Source organism: Pinus tabuliformis, chromosome 5_2, assembly GCF_031772625.1.
Source record: "Pinus tabuliformis cultivar Carrire ecotype Pingquan chromosome 5_2, CPIR1, whole genome shotgun sequence".
Lineage (NCBI taxonomy): Eukaryota > Viridiplantae > Streptophyta > Pinopsida > Pinales > Pinaceae > Pinus > Pinus tabuliformis.
Window position 1 is genome coordinate 402,141,720 of NC_142306.1, and position 18,648 is coordinate 402,160,367.

General features: G+C 39.4%; 1 protein-coding gene across 1 annotated transcript in view; it reads left to right on the top strand.

The window, feature by feature from the left end:
* LOC149159223 (receptor homology region, transmembrane domain- and RING domain-containing protein 6-like) overlaps window positions 1-18,648 on the top strand; it is a 307,232-nt gene that overhangs the window by 192,964 nt on the left and 95,620 nt on the right. Inside the window, exon 4 of the mRNA XM_089436426.1 lies at window positions 12,334-12,732. Coding sequence (XP_089292552.1) covers window positions 12,334-12,732 — 399 coding nt within the window. The remainder of the gene's footprint in view (window positions 1-12,333; window positions 12,733-18,648) is intronic.

Sequence of the window (18,648 nt, forward strand, 5' to 3'; positions counted from 1 at the left end):
GAGGATGATACTGGTCTGGGACCAGTGGTAGGAGTTGTACTCACTATGACGCTGACTTCGGGTTGGTTGAGATTGGTCTGGGACCAGTGGTACATACTCTGAGATTGACTTTGAGTCAGTATGATACATCCTCGATCATTTCTTCTTCATAATTCGGACAAAAGCAGAGGAGAACAGAACATAGCACAGCAGAGCAGAACAGAGCAGAGCAGTACAGATCAGTACAGGGTAGAACAAACAGAATAGAGCAGAGCAGGGCAAGGGTCAGGCTGTACAGGGCAGTGCATTTGACGGATGAATAGTAGCGATCGATAGACAAATTGCAGATTTACAACTTATCTCTTTTCCCATGCTTCACAGCAAACTGGAAATTACAGCAAACAAGACAACAATAAATGCTGTACGGTCTCCTCGATTGTCGTGCCCACTTTCAGCATTAAATGCTGCTGTATGGCCCTCGTTTTGCGTGCAAAAAAACCAGCAAACTGCTCCTCGATTTTTGTGCAAACCTCTCCTCGAAAATCGTGCCAAAATCTGCCTTTCACTGTGTGCTGAATTAGCTGTACAAATCTGCTCAACTGCTGCCTTTGAATGTGTGCCAAGCTGCTGTCTCCTTCTCCTCCCTGCTCAGAAATCTCTCTTGCTCTCTTGCTCTCGTTCTCCCAATCTGCTCATGAAAGAATTGAATCGAATGTGATCATTTCCTCCTTTTCCTCCCTTAATATAACTCCAAATGACTTTTGGGTGACCCAAGTGATTTTTGGGTGATCTCTAAATCCAATGGCTGAAATAGATTTAGATCAATGGCTGAGATTAAATGCTCATTTAAATCTCACTTTTTATTTTTTAATTCACCCCACTTTAACAAAGACCCACTTAGTCATTTATTTCCAAAGTCACTTTTCCTTTCTAATTTTTCATTGACTTGATAAAAGTCACTTTAAAATTAGACTTAGTAACTTTATCACTTAAAGTCACTTTTAAATTAGATTTAACTTTATAAAATTATAAAGTCACTTTAGGAGAAAAAATTAAATTCTTTTGGACACTTTTCCCTAGGCCAAAGATCAAAGCCTAAGGGAACCACCTGTCCTCCGGTACCAAATTTCAACACTCCCTCTTACCGAGGAAGGTGTTCCTCACCACACCCATCTTGTTTCTGAAGTAGACATGCTTGCCCCGTGGTAAGGCTTTGGTAAGGATATCTGTAACCTGCTCATCAGTGGAAATATACTCAAGCTTCACAACTCCCTTCTGAACATAGTCTCTGATGAAATGACATCTGATCCCGATATGCTTTGACCTGTCATGAAATACTGGATTCTCCGTGAGTTTAATGCAACTCTGTTTATCACAGTAAATCACTGAAGGTCTCAACGGTTGACCAAATAAGCCAAACAACATCTTGCGAAGCTAGATAGCCTCACAACTAGCTAGACTGGCTGCCATATACTCTGCTTCCGCTGAACTCAGTGCTACTGACTGCTGCTTCCGGCTGAACCATGACACTACTGCTGAACCCAACCCAAAACAACATCCTGAAGTGCTCTTCTTATCAGAAGCACAACCTGCCCAATCAGAATCAGTGTATCCTGCCAATCTCACTCCATCTCCTTGCCTGTAGTCTAGACCATAATCTACTGTCCCCTGAAAGTATCGCAAAATGTGTTTTGCAGCCACCCAGTGAACCTTCCTAGGCTCACACATAAACTGACTCATCGTGTTGACTGCAAACAGATATCTGGTCTAGTGTTGACCAAATACATCAAGGAAACAATCAGCTGCCTGTACAATGTGGGATCCACCAACTCGGAATCCGAAGCATGAAGCTTCTTCCAGTTGGTGATCATTGGTGTCGACATGGGTCTACAATCCTCCATGTGGAATCTGCTAAGGATGTCCACAATATACTTCCCCTGCCCTAGGAAGAAATGCCCCTCCTCCTGCCACACCTCCAAACCCAAAAAGTAATGCATCAAGCCGATGTCCTTCATCTCAAACTCCGTCGCAAGATCTCTCTTGCAGTGCTCTATGAGTCTCTCTGCACTTGTAGTGATCAAGTCATCCACATACAGCACTAGAATGAGAGGCTCCTCACCAATCACAATAAAGTAAAGGTTCGGATCTGCCTCACTCTTTGTGAAACCCATCCCCTGCAAATATGTATCTATCCTGGAGTACCAAGCTCTGGGAGCTTGCTTCAGGCCATAAAGGGCCTTCTTCAGTCTGCACACATGGACTCCTTCCCATGCACCTCAAAGCCCTGTGGCTGCTCAATGTACACCTCCTCCTGTATGAAGCCATTGAGAAATGCGGTCTTCACATCCATCTGGTGGATCTTCCAACCCATCTCTGCTGCTATCGATATAATGGAGCGGATCGAAGTATATCGAGCCACGGGAGCGAAGGTCTCCTCATAATCAACTCCCTCTACCTGGGAGAACCCTCTAGCCACAAACCTCGCTTTGAATTTCTCAATACTGCCATCTGCAGCATGCTTTACCTTGTAAAGCCATCTGGAAGTAACCACGGATTTTCCCTCAGGCCTCGGCACCACCTCCCAAACATCATTCTTCATGATAGAAGAATACTCCTCCAGCATGGCCTCTCTCCAGACCTGCTGGCTAGCTGCCTCCTCATAGCTAGAAGGCTCAGAGTCAAGGATGCTGGTGACCATCGCCATATAGCTACAAAACCTCTCAGGTGGTCTACTCTCTCTGACCGGCCTCTTCGGCTCAGCAACAGATGTGGCATCTCTCAAGGTGTCCTGAAGCCACTTGGGCTTTCTCTTCCCTGAGCATGCTTCTCCCATAGGAGAATGAAACTCCTCCTCATCACCATCAGTAGCCTGAACTCCTGACTGTCTGTCTGCTGTCCTCCTGCCTGCACCTGAACCTGTAGAAGCTGAGGCACCGTGTGAACTGTCCATCAATGGACTCCCTAGTGAACTGCTCTGCATGCTGCCCGGAGCACCACCCCTCTGGCTTGACGAGCCACTGCTCACTGACGGACCTGACATCCTCATAGATGTACCTCCGGATCCTCTTGATCCTTGCCCACTGGATCCCTGCGACTGACTCAACTGCTGCTGAGGGTCTGGCTGATCCAGATACTCTAACTCCCGTGACCTCCTAAAGGCCCTGTCCTCCTCGAACTTCACATCCCGTCTGACAACAACTCTCCTCTGTGCAGGAATGTAAATCCGAAAGGCCTTTGAGGTCTCACTGTAGCCCACAAAGATACGCTTCTCTGCGGTGGGCTCTAGTTTGGTCCTCTTCTCCTTGGGTATATAGGAGCATGTAATGCATCCAAAGATATGAAGATGACCAATATCAGGCTTCTTCCCAGAGAAAGCCTCCTCCGGAGTCATGTGCCCCAAGGCACGATGCGGACTCCTGTTCTGCAAGTAAACAGCTGTGTTGCAGGCCTCTGCCCACAAGAACAATGGCAACCCCTGATCATGTAACATGGCTTTGGCAGCCCCTATGATGGATCTGTTCTTCCTCTCCGCAACCCCGTTCTGCTGGGGGTTGTAAGGAACAGTGAACTCCCTCCTAATGCCTGCCTCCGCACAATAGTCAACAAACTCTCTAAGGGTGTACTCTCCTCCATTGTCCGACCTCAAGGACTTGATCTTTCGACCTGTCTGAGTCTCCACAAGAGCTCTGAACTCCTGAAACCGCTTGAAGACCTCACTCTTGGTCTTCAAAAAATAAATCCAGGTCCTCCTGGAGTGATCATCAATGAATAAAACATAGTACTCATATCCACTCAAGGAAACATGAGACATCCGACCGCTCACATCGGAATGAATCAAATCAAGTATCCCCGTCTCTCTGCTGTCACTGCTGGGAAAAGGGGATTTGGCGAATTTGCCCATCTCACAACCTTTGCAAGTATCAAAGTGATTAGTACTGAAATCTGACACACCTGTTGTGATCTCCCGCAATGTCCTCAAGGCTCCATGATACATATGTCCCATCCTGCGGTGCCAAATCTCACACAGCTCAGAATTGCTAGCTCTGCTGTCGGTACTACTGCTCAATGCCAAAAGGGGCTGGAATGCAAACTTGTACACCTTTGCATGGCGTACACCTATCACTGTAGCTGAATCAGCTGAAGTGCCCCTGGGATACATCATCCTCCCCTGAACAGTACCTCATATCCTCTGTCCTCCAAAGCTGAGACGGATATGAGGTTCTTTCTCATCCCTGGCACATAAAGAACCTCTGACACCTTCAAGGGAAGGTTTGGACTCCCTCTGAAATGTCATTGTCCCCACCCCGACTGCTCTAACAACTCTGTCATCACCGAGTACTACCTCAATATCAGTGCCACTCTCTGAAAGCTCTGAGAAGTACTCACGGACTCCTGTCATATGACGTGAAGCCCCATTGTCCACATACCAGATACCTGAAGATGCTCCGCTAATCGAGGGAAAAGCATGCTCCCTCTGAACCTGTGTGGCAGGTGATCCTGCACTAGAGGACTCACACGTAGTGAACTCAAACTCTCGGTCAAAACGACCAGCAAAGTCCTCAATCTCTGCTGAAGCTGCCACATCCTGGTTCTTCCCTTTCTTCTTCTTCTTCTCCGGACACACAACTGCATAGTGTCCCATCTTTTGACAATTCCAACACTTCACCTTGGAATAGTCCTTTTGTGTGTTCCCCTGTTTACCTTTACCTTTGCCTTTGCCCCCACCACTGCTTGTGGAAGCCCGCTTCTTCCCTTTGCCTTTCTTGCCTCCTGCCACCAGTGCTACATCCTCATCCTGCTCAACTGGCTTGGCTGCCCCAAGCTGACCTTTCCTGATCTCTGTCTGAATGCAATCATCCCGAAACCTCTCCCATGTGGGAAGGGTCTCACGTGCACAAACCCCATCAGCAAAGTTCAACCATGAACGTGTGAGGCTATTCACTGCAATCTGCACCAACTTAGTGGGTGGAATGGCCTCTCCAATCACTGCCAACTCATCTCTCACATTAGTATTCTTTGTGAGATATCTAGCTGCACTATCATTACCCATCTTAATGTTCTTTAGCTTCTCCTTCAGGACCATCTTCCGGTTCTCATTGGTACTCTGGTAGAGATTGGACAATGCTGTCCACATCTCATGGGCATTGCTCTTTCCTCTCACATGAGGAATGCAATGGTCTTTGATTCCATCTAGAATCAGCCTCTTACCCTTGTTGTTCTTTTTATTATAAGCTGTCAACTGAGTAGCATCAGTAGGCACAACAACAGGGTTCTGTGTGGTATGCATCATGATATCCCAGACTTTTGCCTCCTCAAATATACTCTGCATTCTCTCCTTCCAAACGCTGTAATTTATATGCCCATCCAACCTATCCTCCACCCTCAATCCCAATGACATCCTGCTGTCCTAAAACTGAAAAATAGCACTGCTATAGTAAAAATAAAACTGCTATTTATGAAAAATTCAGCTTGCTGGAATTTTCTGAGTGAAAAATCAGCAACTGTAATTTTTCCTTTTGCTGTCCCAAATTGCCCTTCAGCACTGAAGCTCTGATACCATGTAGAAATTTCTGTTTTCCCACCCCGGTTTTCAGTTTCTCCTTATTTTTCCCATATAGTTAAATGCCCTTTCCCATAACCATACATTTAACAAGCTGAAAAAATAAATTTGCTGAAAACACAAATTTTGGAAATTTTACAGAATGCTGGAAATTGCAGAAATAAAAATCAGCAGTAATAAACAGCCATTAAAACACATTTAAACATTGAGATTTTTGGTCAATGTGACCTTGGAAAAACCCCCTACAACTCTTGGGGAAAACCAGTTTGAGAGCTCTTTTTTATTTCTGAAAAGTGCCTTTTACAGTGAGAAATTTTCAGCAAAAAATCAGCGAGCAAATTTACAACTTATCTCTTTTCCCATGCTTCACAGCAAACTGGAAATTACAGCAAACAGGACAGCAATAAATGCTGTACGGTCTCCTCGATTTTCGTGCCCACTTTCAGCATTAAATGTTGCTGTATGGCCCTCGTTTTGCATGTAGAAAAACCAGCAAACTGCTCCTCGATTTTTGTGCAAACCTCTCCTTGAAAATCGTGCCAAAATCTGCCTTTCACTGTGTGCTGAATCAGTTGTACAAATTTGCTCAACTGCTGCCTTGGAATGTGTGCCAAGCTGCTGTCTCCTTCTCCTCCCTGCTCAGAAATCTCTCTTTCTCTCCTTCTCCCATTCTGCTCATGAAAGAATTGAATCGAATGTGATCTTTTCCTCCTTTTCCTCCCTTAATATAACTCTAAATGACTTTTGGGTGACCCTAGTGACTTTTGGGTGATCTCTAAATCCAATGGCTGAAATAGATTTAGATCAATGGCTTAGATTAAATGCTCATTTAAATCTCACTTTTTATTTTTTAATTCACCCCACTTTAATAAAGACCCACTTAGTCATTTATTTCCAAAGTCACTTTTCCTTTCTAATTTTTCATTGACTTGATAAAAGTCACTTTAAAATTAGACTTAGTAACTTTATCACTTAAAGTCACTTTTAAATTAGATTTAACTTTATAAAATTATAAAGTCACTTTAGGAGAAAAATTAAATTCTTTTGGACACTTTTCCCTAGGCCAAAGATCAAAGTCTAAGGGAACCACCTGTCCTCCGGTACCAAATTTCAACAATTGTTAGTAATGTTCGAAATGCAATTTTTTTTGAAAGAAACAAATAGTTTTTGAGTGGGGCAACTTAATGATCAAGTCTAGGCCCTAGTATTGATATGCTATTCATGTTAATGTTAAATTCTTAAATTAAAAGTGACATTTTCTTTAATTTTCATTTTCATCCTTTTACTTAAAATTTTTCATTACCATGAAATGACTCAGGATGTTTGAGAGTGGTTTCGTCCTCACTGGATTCCATATGGAGAAAGTAGAATTTTAGATTTCATTCAAAATCCAGCAGACTTATCAGTTTTTCAGGATTTCAGGATTGGGGGATTGCAATGTTTCCATTGAATTTTGTCATGTATTAGGGTATGGAACTCATATTTAATCAAGAGTACCAATCCCTCTATGTACCTTGATGTTAGTGACATTGGTTGTCGAACTCCTCTATCATGACCCTTCTAAAAATGTACGCATCACTCAAACAAAATCTTGACTTGACATGCTATGCTTTTTCTATCTTATGTTAATGCTTAGAGGGTGATATTAATGACAAAGATCCCTATACAGATACAAAAGTAATGACAAAGATACCTCTGGATATTAATTCTTGGAGGGTGATATTAATGACAAAGATCCTGATTTTGCAACAAGACTAAAAAATTAGACATTTCTTGTGGTGGCAAGAGGTCCAAGCATAAGAAATAGATAATAGATTTACTTCTCTTTTCTAGTTTCTAGTAGCTTTTATAACTATTGACTCTTTCATATTTATTATGATATTTTTTTAAACAATATATGACAATTTAAGTTTGAAGTTGGCAATTATAACTCATTAGTAATGAATTATGAATATGATGCTTCATGAAAGTTGAAAGTTGTTTCATTTCATTTCATGTTAGATATTATTTGTTGTAATGGTTACACTTAGCTTACAAGTTCAACTTTGGTGATCAATGATGATAAATGTTATATATTGAATTTTGAAAGCTTGAAACTTTAAGATTGATGAATCATGAGACTCAATATGTTGTATGTTACTAACTTGCGGACGTGGTTGATGAAGATTATAACTTCTAGATGATTGTTGTTATATGGGTCAATCTATGCTTTTTTATGTTTTTTTATATCTAATTCATCATTCTACATGTTTTTGTTGACATATATGTATCAAAAATTAAAAAATATAAATATATATATATATTTTTAAAAAATCGCTCCGGGATTCGCTCCCAAACCGGGAGCTTCTGAAAATGGTCGCTCCCGCTCCCGTTTTCGCTCCCGCTCCACGCTCCCGCTCCACGCTCCCGCTCCCGCTCCCAAGTAACATTGTGCACACGTGATTGCTAATCTATGAATAATAATAAGAAAGAAAAGTAAATTGCTCTAAGCATAGAACGTACCATAACTTAACAAGGAGGCTGAAGCAGGCAACACGAATTTCTAGTGCGTGTTTTTGAGGCAATAGTTTGATTTGCAGTTCAAAGAGGTGATCTAGAGGAAGTGCGAGTTGTCTCAGTGAGCAACAACAGGTAGTGAGGTTGTCGGAAAGGATTTCTAGAGGCAGAACATGTTTCCTAGTAGTAGTGCTATGCAATCCAGTTAGCCAATGTGAGTTGCAGGAAGGAGTGCGAGTTACCGAGAGGTGGCTGAGTTGATTTGCTGGAGGGAAAAAGGATTTCCCAATTATTTTACCAGTGAGATAAATTGTCGAAAGCTTTGCCAGTGAATAGGCAAGCAATTGTATTCTTTATTTTGCTAAAGAATAATTAATAAAACCATCATCTCAGGGCTACGGGGGAGTGCCCCCCTCGAATCTGCTGTCAAAGAGCGCTTTGAGCGAGAGAGCATCTGGAGTGACCTAGGAGCGTGCTCCCGCAAAAAGAAAATTTGCTCTCTGGCTTTCTTCACAATTTTTTTTCTCAAAGATGTCCCAAACAATTTTTTTTTCAAAGAAACAAGAGTTTTTGAGTGGGGAAGCCTAATATTCAAGCCTAAAAGTGACATTCTCCTTTCTCTTTCATTTTCATCCTTTTACTTAATTTTTTAACATTGCCATGAAATGACTCAAGATGTTTGAGAGTGGTTTCGACCTTATTGGATTTTATATGGAGAAAGTTGAATTTTAGATCTCACTCAAAATCCAATAGACTTATCAGTGTTTCAGGATTGGGGTGATTGCAATGTTTCCATTGGATTTTGTCATGTACTAGGGTATGGAACTCGTATTTAATCAAGAGCACCAAGCTCTCTATGTACCTTGATGTTAGTGACATTGGTTGTCGAACTCCTCTATCACGACCCTACTAGAAATGTATCCATCACTCAAACCAAATGTTGACTTGACGTGCTACACTTTTTCTATCTTATGTTAATGCTTAGAGGGTGATATTAATGATAAAGATCCCAAGATACGCAATGATTTTGATGATATGTAGGTATTTGTTGTAGCATGATTTTCTTGGATGCTAAAGGCCATCTAGAGCCTATTTGTTAATGTATTTTTGGTTTATAGATGGATTGCACTCGATGCTATTTTGGTTTTGTGCACCCTTACATGCTATATAAATGAGAACTTGTAATTTGTGCACCTATGGTTGATGGAGATTATAACTACTAGATGAATGATGTTATATAGTTTAATCCATGTTTTTATGTTTTTTATCACGAATTCATTTTTCTACATGCTTTTGTTGACATATATGCATCAACATATATAAAAATATATATTACATAAAATCCGCTCCCAAAATAGCTCCCGACGTAGGAGCTTTCAAAATTGTCGCTCCCCACTCTTGCTTCCCACTTCCGCTCCCGCTCCCAAGCAGCCATGCCTCATCTGCTGCACTGGTTTTCCCTTCGGGGTTTTTCCAAGGATGATTGTTCAAAAATATTGGTGTCAAATTTATTGTGTGCGCACATTATTTTCTCAGTTCTAGTATTTTATTTTCGTAGCATTTTTATATGTGAAGATTGTAGTAGTGGATTATTTGTTATTTGCCGTAATAAATTTACTGAAGACAAATAAATTGCATAAGTTAGGAGAATGATACCAAGTGGCTGCAATCGTGGAAATTTCACAAGGATGGTCGTGGGGCATCTAATTTGTTTAGCATCAGGCCCTGAATTACTCAGTTAGAGTGTGGCCTTTAGAGATTCACCATTTGTCAGAGATATTGACCGGAATGATGGTGAACCAAGGCTAGTCTAAATACCATGTGTCAGGTACTGACCACAATTACGGTGACTTTTTGATGATGTACCATGTGTCTGATGTATTGACCTGTATGGTGAGTATATACCATAGGTCTGAGGTACTGACCCAAATTATGGTCTACCGCGTGTCTGAAGTACTGACCCGAATTATGGTGAGGATATACCCTAGGTCGGAGGTATTGGCCCAAATTATGGTGCTTAAATTGATGTTGTTGATTTACCATGTGTCAAAGATGTTTGGCTCAATTATGGTAATTGGTTGATGCTATTGGTTTACCATGTGTCACAATTGTGACCAGATTATGGTGATGATTTGTTATAACCTTTTTCTTAGAGAAATTTGTCAACAAAAGAACATCTGTCTAGCCATTATGAATACCTCTCTAGCTAAGAGGGAGCTTTGAATGTTATAGCTATGGTCAGTCTTCATAATTTATATTTTAGCCCTTGTAATGTATAAAGAATTTGTAAGACATGTTTTTCATGCCATTTTCATTGTTTAGCCCTTAAAAAAATTAATAGGAGACATGTTCTTCATGTCAGATTTAAAAGAGAAAATTTTGAAATTTAAAATTTGAATTTGTGGCTCCAAACTTGTCAAGTCAGCCCTCCTTCAAGTCAAGTAGGCCTGATTGAAGAGACACACCCATTTGGACAGGCAAAGCACTATATATAGAGCATTCAACCTCCTCCACACTGTACCATTCGACTTCACACAAGACAAGTAATATTCTGGGCATCTCAGTGAAAGTGCAGGATGGATTTGTAGTGCAGGACAAATTGGTGCTGCAGGATGAACTTGTAGTGCAAGACGAATCTGTAGTGCAAGACCAATATTCTGGGCAGCAGGGTTGAGTTTCTGGGCATATTCTGCGAGACCGAAATTTGGCTTAGGAAGATCAGAGAGGGCAGAAGTTTGACTTGACAAGAGGGCTGCTTGACCAGATTTGACCATAGCATTGTTGGTCAGTTTGACCTCATAGTTGACTAGCTGCATTTGGTGCATCTCTTGTTGAACTGAAGAATTTCTCTAAGGAAAAAGTTGCTGGGTTTTCCCAGGGTTAATCTTGTGTTTTCTTTGTGCATTGTGATTTTTGTTGTCCTTATGCTTTTATGGTTGAATTTCTAAAGTGTAATTGCTTAATCATAAATTGGAATTGTTAAAAGAAGATCTACACCATTAGAAGTAATTATCAGTGTTTCAGAAATTTGTGCTTGTATCTATTGCACTTGAAAAATCAACACGAATGAGTTGAGGAAAATTCAGCTGGGTGCAGATCGGGGTTTTTAGGGCAGATTTGCCAGTTCTAATTTTGCTGTAAAAATGTTATATTTTCTGTGGGCCATTTTCCCAGTAAGGGAGCCTTCATTATTTGGATAATAAAAGTGAAGAGTAATTGGTGGGCTATTTGCTGTGTGAATTATTTCCTCTGTGTGTACTTCTGCTATTTAATTTTCTGTTAAAAATTTCAGTGTGTTTACCTTTAGTAATTGCAGAAATATTTTTTGGGTATAAATAATTGCTCAGAATCAAAATAATACTTGGAATTAAGAAATTAACATATACCAAAGAAAAATTCTTGTACATTGGCTAATTTTTACTGCCATTCCGGCCTTTCTTGTATAAATTTTGGGCACACTGCATACACATCATCATATATAAATATGGAGAAATAATCAATATCTTTATATATTATCCCTGCAGCGAATACATTCACAGCGGCCTGAGATAGGCTACCCAACATACATATACCACTTTTGACTTCACATAATGTCATTCTTATATTTATAAGACATATAAGTTATGGTAGTTTAACCTCCTAACTTCTGATCTTAATATTTACTGCATTCTATGTCACGAAAATATGGTGACCAGTCACCATATTACTCAAAATTGTTTTGTGTTATACTTTTTAACACTTAGCAATCTTTGTCATGATTGGACTTCTGTTTTTATTTTTGATGTTTTCAACTTTGGCAAGCAGTTTTTCATGTAATTAGTAATTTATCAGTCTGCATAGTTTTAGGGGTAAAAGCCTGAAAAGGATCTTATTCATCAAAACAGCTACAGTCTGTAATTTTTTTTTTCTGTAGCATAGGTTGATTGTTCTTTTCCATTGTTGTTCAACATAAAATGAATCATTGAATGGCTTTCGTTGGATTTTCATTTGCGAGCATATTGCATATGCCCTATCGATAATCATTGTTTTAGTATTTTTTTTCATGGTCAAATCCTTTGCCCCTTTGCATTTTCCTGCTCAAAATACAGTGAATACTTGCTGGGTAATGGGATGCAAGTTGATAAACGTATTGAATATGCAAATAATTAAGGTCTTATTATGTCTTCATGATTACCCTCATGGTTATATGCTTAAGTTTTCTTTTTTGTGTTTATATCTCTATTTTATCTCATATATTGAATGATAGATGCCTTGAATTCTTTCTATTAACAATTTTTGTATAATTATTTTGGGTTCAGTGTCAGGAGATTCTGCTGGCGTTAATATCCATGCTGTATTTGTGACCAAGGAAACTGCAAATGTTCTTCTGCAATATGTAAAGGATATGGAGACAATATGCTATATTTTGCCAGCATTCGAAAACACTGCTTGGTCAGTGATGGCAGTGTCCTTCTTATCTCTTCTTGCAGTATCAGCTGTATTGTTGACATTTTTCTTTGTCCGGAGGTACCGGATTCGACATTTCAGTTCAAGGTTTTTACTGAATCGTGAGGCACGTGGCTTGAGTAGTCGTGAAGTAAAGGCTCTTCCTGCAGTTACATATAAAACACACGACATAAGTGGAACTGATACATGTGCAATCTGTCTAGAAAGTTATGAGGTTGGCGAGAAGCTTCGCATTCTACCTTGTCATCACGGTAAGCCTGACTTTCCACAGCGTCTTTTTCTGGAATGTATGAATGAGAAGCATATGTCAGAAAATTGTATAAAAATACTTGGAGAGAATGAGTGGTCAATTTCAAGAAATGTGTCCATCTCTGTGGAGAAAAAGGTGAAGGGAACGAGATTACGTCATTTCTTATATGCAGGCCTAGAGTGTGCAACTATCTTTTTTGACAAAAAACTCTAAAGCTTATTATCTTCCACTCTCAAATTGTCAATGTTATTGATGCAAACAAAGTCATAGAAGTACTTTTGGCCAAAAACATCTAAGGGAGGGTCATATACAAGATAACGGAAAGTAGGTTATCATGTTTTAAAACACCAAACATTGTAACCATCTATTAATGCCAGTGCTGATACAGTTATTTCTTGCTGCTATTATACACCTGCATCTGTGTGGATACACTTGTATGTTGTAGCAATATTGTTCTACATATGTTAACCATGGTGCTAGTAAGGTTGTTGGCTCAATGGATTTGACTGAATTTTCAAGAGAATCACTAGTTGTAAAGCCTACCTTTGAGGATATATTGCAATGTTTTATGCCCTTCTCTAGTTTCTTCCTTCAGGAGCTTTCAACAGAGAAACTCAGGTATTGTCTTTTCTGCATGATGCAGAGTGAGGCCTCTGCATTCATATAAATTTTAGTGTGCATGTTTATAATGTGATACTGCACTGGGTGTGCATATTTTTAGATCTTCAAAATAGTGAACACATTCGACTTATTTGTAAATTGCATAATGACTATATAAGAAAACAGTACCTTTGGAAAGAGGAATCAGTTTCAGAGAAACACATTATGCAATTTTTTTAGAATTTCAGTCTATGGGATTGCTTAATTAAAAAGTTGCCTAAGATGAAGATAAAAGGGGATTCTTTTGGGCTTTGACTATGAGACATTTGTTTAGAGTCTAGAGACACGTTGCAAAAGTGTGTGTGCACTGTGTATTGGAAAATGAAGAAGCTAAAATTAGGGAGCAATAAGGGAAACTACATAAATTGAAAGACAAAAGATAGCGAGAAATAGGGGAAACTCCATAAATTAAAAAATAACATAAGCTTACCATGATACTAGGAAACTAATACCACTAATGCATGGTGATTCAATGAAATAACGATAACATATTCAAATTTAAAGAAATGAAACTCTAGCAAATAATTATTTTTGTCCATCCTGGTTGAAGGGAAGAAAAATGGTTGAGTGACACATTGTTGTTTTTGGATTATGAAAGGTTTTTCAGAAAGTATCGAATATTAGAGATCCCAAGTTAAATGTAACAATGCATTGAAGAGCATTTTACATGATGACAAGTGGAAGAGTCCACAAAATTAATGAAAGGAAGTTGGAAGATGAGAGTCGAAAGACTTGATTTATTTGCAAAAATGAGTAGGAGGAATAGACTTCAAATAATGGCCCTGTTCAGAAAAAAATTCTGCTACACAAAGAGCTAAATAATTAAGTTACAGGAAGATAATTACAATGCTCCCTTTGAATGAACTGGAACACTTTTGTAAATTTTTGTAATGCCATTATTTTTTGACATGCATTGCTTGCTTTAGACATCAACATGTTGGCAACTCACCAAGGGTTGTGTATTTACAGATAGGCTAGGTCACTTACAGAGGTTCCATTCTCTTTGCCTATATTTGTTATCATTGGAAACCTTTTTCCTTCACAGCAATGATTATGTTTGCGTTGAGAAATTTCGCTGCAGCCTAACCTAGACAGCTTTCAAAAATAGCTTACAAATTGGGTAGTTTTTCCTCACTGGTGGGGTGTATTGAAGAATGTAACTACTGTTGGTCTTCATAATTGTATTTGAGTCATGATGTAATATATTTGTTAAAAAAGGAAAAATAAATTTTATTGTAAAAAAAATTGACTTATTAAAGCATGGGTTTCATGCTTGGGTCAATGGTCAATATGTTAAAGTACCCATTGTGTGCTCTAGGTTTTATTGAGTCAAAGTCAAAAATCATTATGTAAAAGACCCTTCTTGGGCTCCCTATGTCAAGAAAGAAAAAATATTTTTAATTTTTGTCTCTCCTGCATCAAGTCAACCTTGCCTCCTATCAAGTAGGCCCTTTCAATCTTCAAGTCTGCCTAATGAAAGGATGCATCCACCTTTGAAGAAGCTATATATAAAGGACCATTCAATCTATTGAAAAACCAACCATTTGATTCTGTGGAAGAAAGAAAAAGGGAGCATCGAGAATTTTGGAGAAGTCTGTCATATTGCCAAAAGAAAAGATGAAAAGAAAAATGGACTGAAAATTGCAGAAGTATAGAAAGAGGCTGAAAATTGCAGAAGCAAAGGAAGAAGATCGAGATCCTAGCAGGCATGATATGATTTTTGGAAGTCTGATCGACTTTCATGGAAGGTTGACTTGATAGCTGGAGAAAGGTCTAGGTCAAAGGTCTAGGATTGTCTCAACTTGATTTGATTCTACTGAAAGAAGAGTTTGATAGATGGCTGAGTTGGGACCCTTGTTTGACCCCTCAAATCTGCCTAGAAAATTCTGCTAAATTATTTATGAGATTCTTGTCAAAAACCTAGAAAAACCCTTAAAAACCCATTAAGGGTTTTGGCAAATTTTACCGACCATCCAAGACCCAAAATTTCAGCTCTCTCCTCCCCACTGGCTGCCAAATAATTCTGCTGTTCGGAGCACCAAATCTTCCCAAATTTTTTGCAAAATTAGGAGACAACTCCTTGACCCTTGATTGACAAAACCTATAAATGTTTTGGGCGTATTCGAACCTCCTGGAATTACCCAAAATTGGTACTACCCCCTCCTCAGTAGAGATTGCGTCCCCAATGGCTCTATATGCTGCTAACTATCCTTATTTCTCCTCAATCTGCAATAGGAATGGTATAAGAAATTTTCCCAGATGTAGGGGAGAGGCTTTACATTAAATCCGGACGGAATATTGTTGATTTGGGGTAGCATCAGATGTGCCCTAGGCCTCAAATTTTGTAGGGAGCTTTGGGCACATGTATTCCAAAGAACCCATAAACCATTTTGAAAAATTCCACCCAGAGACGATTTTATTAAAATAATTAATATTTTTAATGGCGCTTCTAAGTCTAAACTTAGGAAAATTAAAATATTAATGGGTATTAATCTAATTGTGGGTGAATCTTCTAGATAAAGACGGAGATCAAGTCAAAACGATCTGATCCTTTGATTAGGAGCTAATCTAGGCCGTTGGTTATCCAACAGGAAGATATAAGAAGGGGCTTGAGGGTCATTTGGAAAAGACTCCAGGCAAATACTCAATTGCCCGAGTAAAATCGATTTTCTCACTGGTCGAGGTTTGGCAAGAGAACATTGATTTAGAGGGAGACTTGCAGGTGGAGGAGAGACAGAGAGGGGCCAAAATCAGTTAGGGAGACATGGACGAAGACCCAGAGCAGTAAGAGGACAACGCTGGCTTGGGTGACGCAGGCACTGCGCAGGCTAGTTTGGGAGGCAGAGAAAGTGACGCTGGGCAAGCCATAGATGTTGGAAATACTGAGAGGGGGGGGATCAATATTTCTTTTCAATTGTTACTTTTACTAGTTAGATCACATATATTTACAACACAAAATGTACAATAAGAATAAATGCTTTTATTAATTTCTTCTTTAGAATAAATCAATTACAATATACGTAGGGCTCCAACTCTAGATGAAGACACCGATCTTCAATCTCCCAGGCTCCAACCTGTATTTGCCTAGCACCAACTTGGACTTCCAAGGCTCCAACCTTCTCAATTTTAAGGCACCAACCTCAAGGGCTCCCAACCTATATCTGGTTCAGGGTCCAACCCTATCTTCCAAGGCACGAACCATGTCTCTACGAGGCTCCAACCTCTTGGGGTCCAACCCTTAGCTTTACTTCGTCAAGATATGTTTGGTTATACTTCACGGCTCCCAATGTCTTCTTCAACGATCCCTGTCAACCTTCAGCTATGCCTTCACTTAGTCTCCACGTCACATCATCAATGACAACCTTGTTCTTCACATGAAGGTGTCTCCACTTTTCTTCATGATACTCAAAACAAATATCTCCAAAGTCACCTCATGATGATATCATGGTCTCCAATGATCTCCACAGATCTTCAATGTGACTTCAATGAGCAACCCTAGTTCTGCACCTGCTCTAAGCCTCTTGAAGGGCTTTTTTAAGATCTTCTAACAAGGGCCCAACAAGGTATTTCTCCATGATCTTCAAGATGTCTTCAAGGTATTCCAATATGTCTTCAAGATTGTTTTTTATGCTGCACCATGTCTGTTCCAGAACCTAATATTCACGATATTCAAGGAATGTCTTCAAACCCAAAGCACTGTTAAACTTCTTCTTATGTTCTAACAACAATTTGTGTTTGACTTCACTTGAGGTGCTAGACTTCACTGTTGCTTTGATCAATGAGCAATTCAAGCCCCTGTCCAATTATTCATCACACTGAGATCTTCACTATCCAATACACTGTTTGAGGTGTTGTACCACAGTCACAGTCAAAGAAAACAGTACTGTGTTGTGACTGCCTTCAAGGGAGACCTGAACCACAGGGTTTAAGCTAGTGATGATAATACAGTCATATGAGAAGCTTCAAGCCACTGAAGAAGAGGTTCTAGCATCAATTCTGAGCCACTGTCCTAGAATACCACTTACTGTCCAGATTTTCAGATTAAACAAAGGATGTGAGCTTCTAAACCCTCCACAGATCTGTAAAAGAGTGTCACTACAGGATTCCAATTATAAACGAGTCATGCCACAATCCCTCAGCTTGCCCACACGATGCCAAACACAATACAATAGTTGTGCTACAACTCTCGACTCACTCGTATGATGTTCAAAAGGACTTGAGACTAGGTCGAGATCTGTATGATACGAGCTGCAACAAGTATACCCAAAGATCGAACCACAAAAAAAATTGTTGTTGTTCTCAACACTAGCCAACAGCTAATCTAAAGCTTGTTCTGTGATTTGCCTTTCACTTTTCACGTTTTATTATGCTTCACTGAATTTCTATCTCCTCGGCTGCGTTCATGAGATGAGATATTCTTCAAGAGTTTCTCACTGATCAACCCTATCTGACTACTCTGCAATTTATATCTCTGTCTTTAACGAGGAATCTATAATCAATTTATCTCACAGTTTCGTAGGCCCTCTTGATTCTGTTTGTTGAATTTAGTTCACGAGATGTGAACTGTATTTCGCTCCGATCTACTCCAATGCGTTGATTGATTCGTCCTTCCAAAAACAGATCATGTATATATATACGATAGAAGTCGTCATTTTTTTTATGAAGCCGACCAGTGGCTGGAATGGGAACCGACATATGTTTTGGTGAATTCGATACATAATCCGTTCAACATAATGCAATGGTGGATGAGTGCTGAAGTGTGTTGTGTTGGGACCACAACAGATGTCATAGTGTTGGATGTGTGGGGATTGCCGACGTGATTTAAACCGCCAAGACATGGTTGACCGTGAGGAGTGAGGACCATGTGTATTTATGTGGGATTAAGTCCAATATAAAGCTTTATTATATATGTTATATCATATAAATATAATATATATATTTATTTTTGACAAACATATATATAGGTATATATATGCCAAAATATTATTATATTATATATATGATTGTCATATATAGTTTTTGGTCCTTTTATCCATGTGCTACTTCAACCTCTCGAATCCTTGGCATATACACATTTGACAAATACCTATGAAGTGACTAGGAATTATCATCATCTTCAATCATGTTTGATCACCTTTCATAAACCTAGGGTTGCTTCCATGTAAATTTTTAGATACTTTCTTTATTAAAGTTAGGATTTGCCAACAAACCTTCACCCTTACTACAATGAACATTAGAATTAGGGTATTTTCATGTA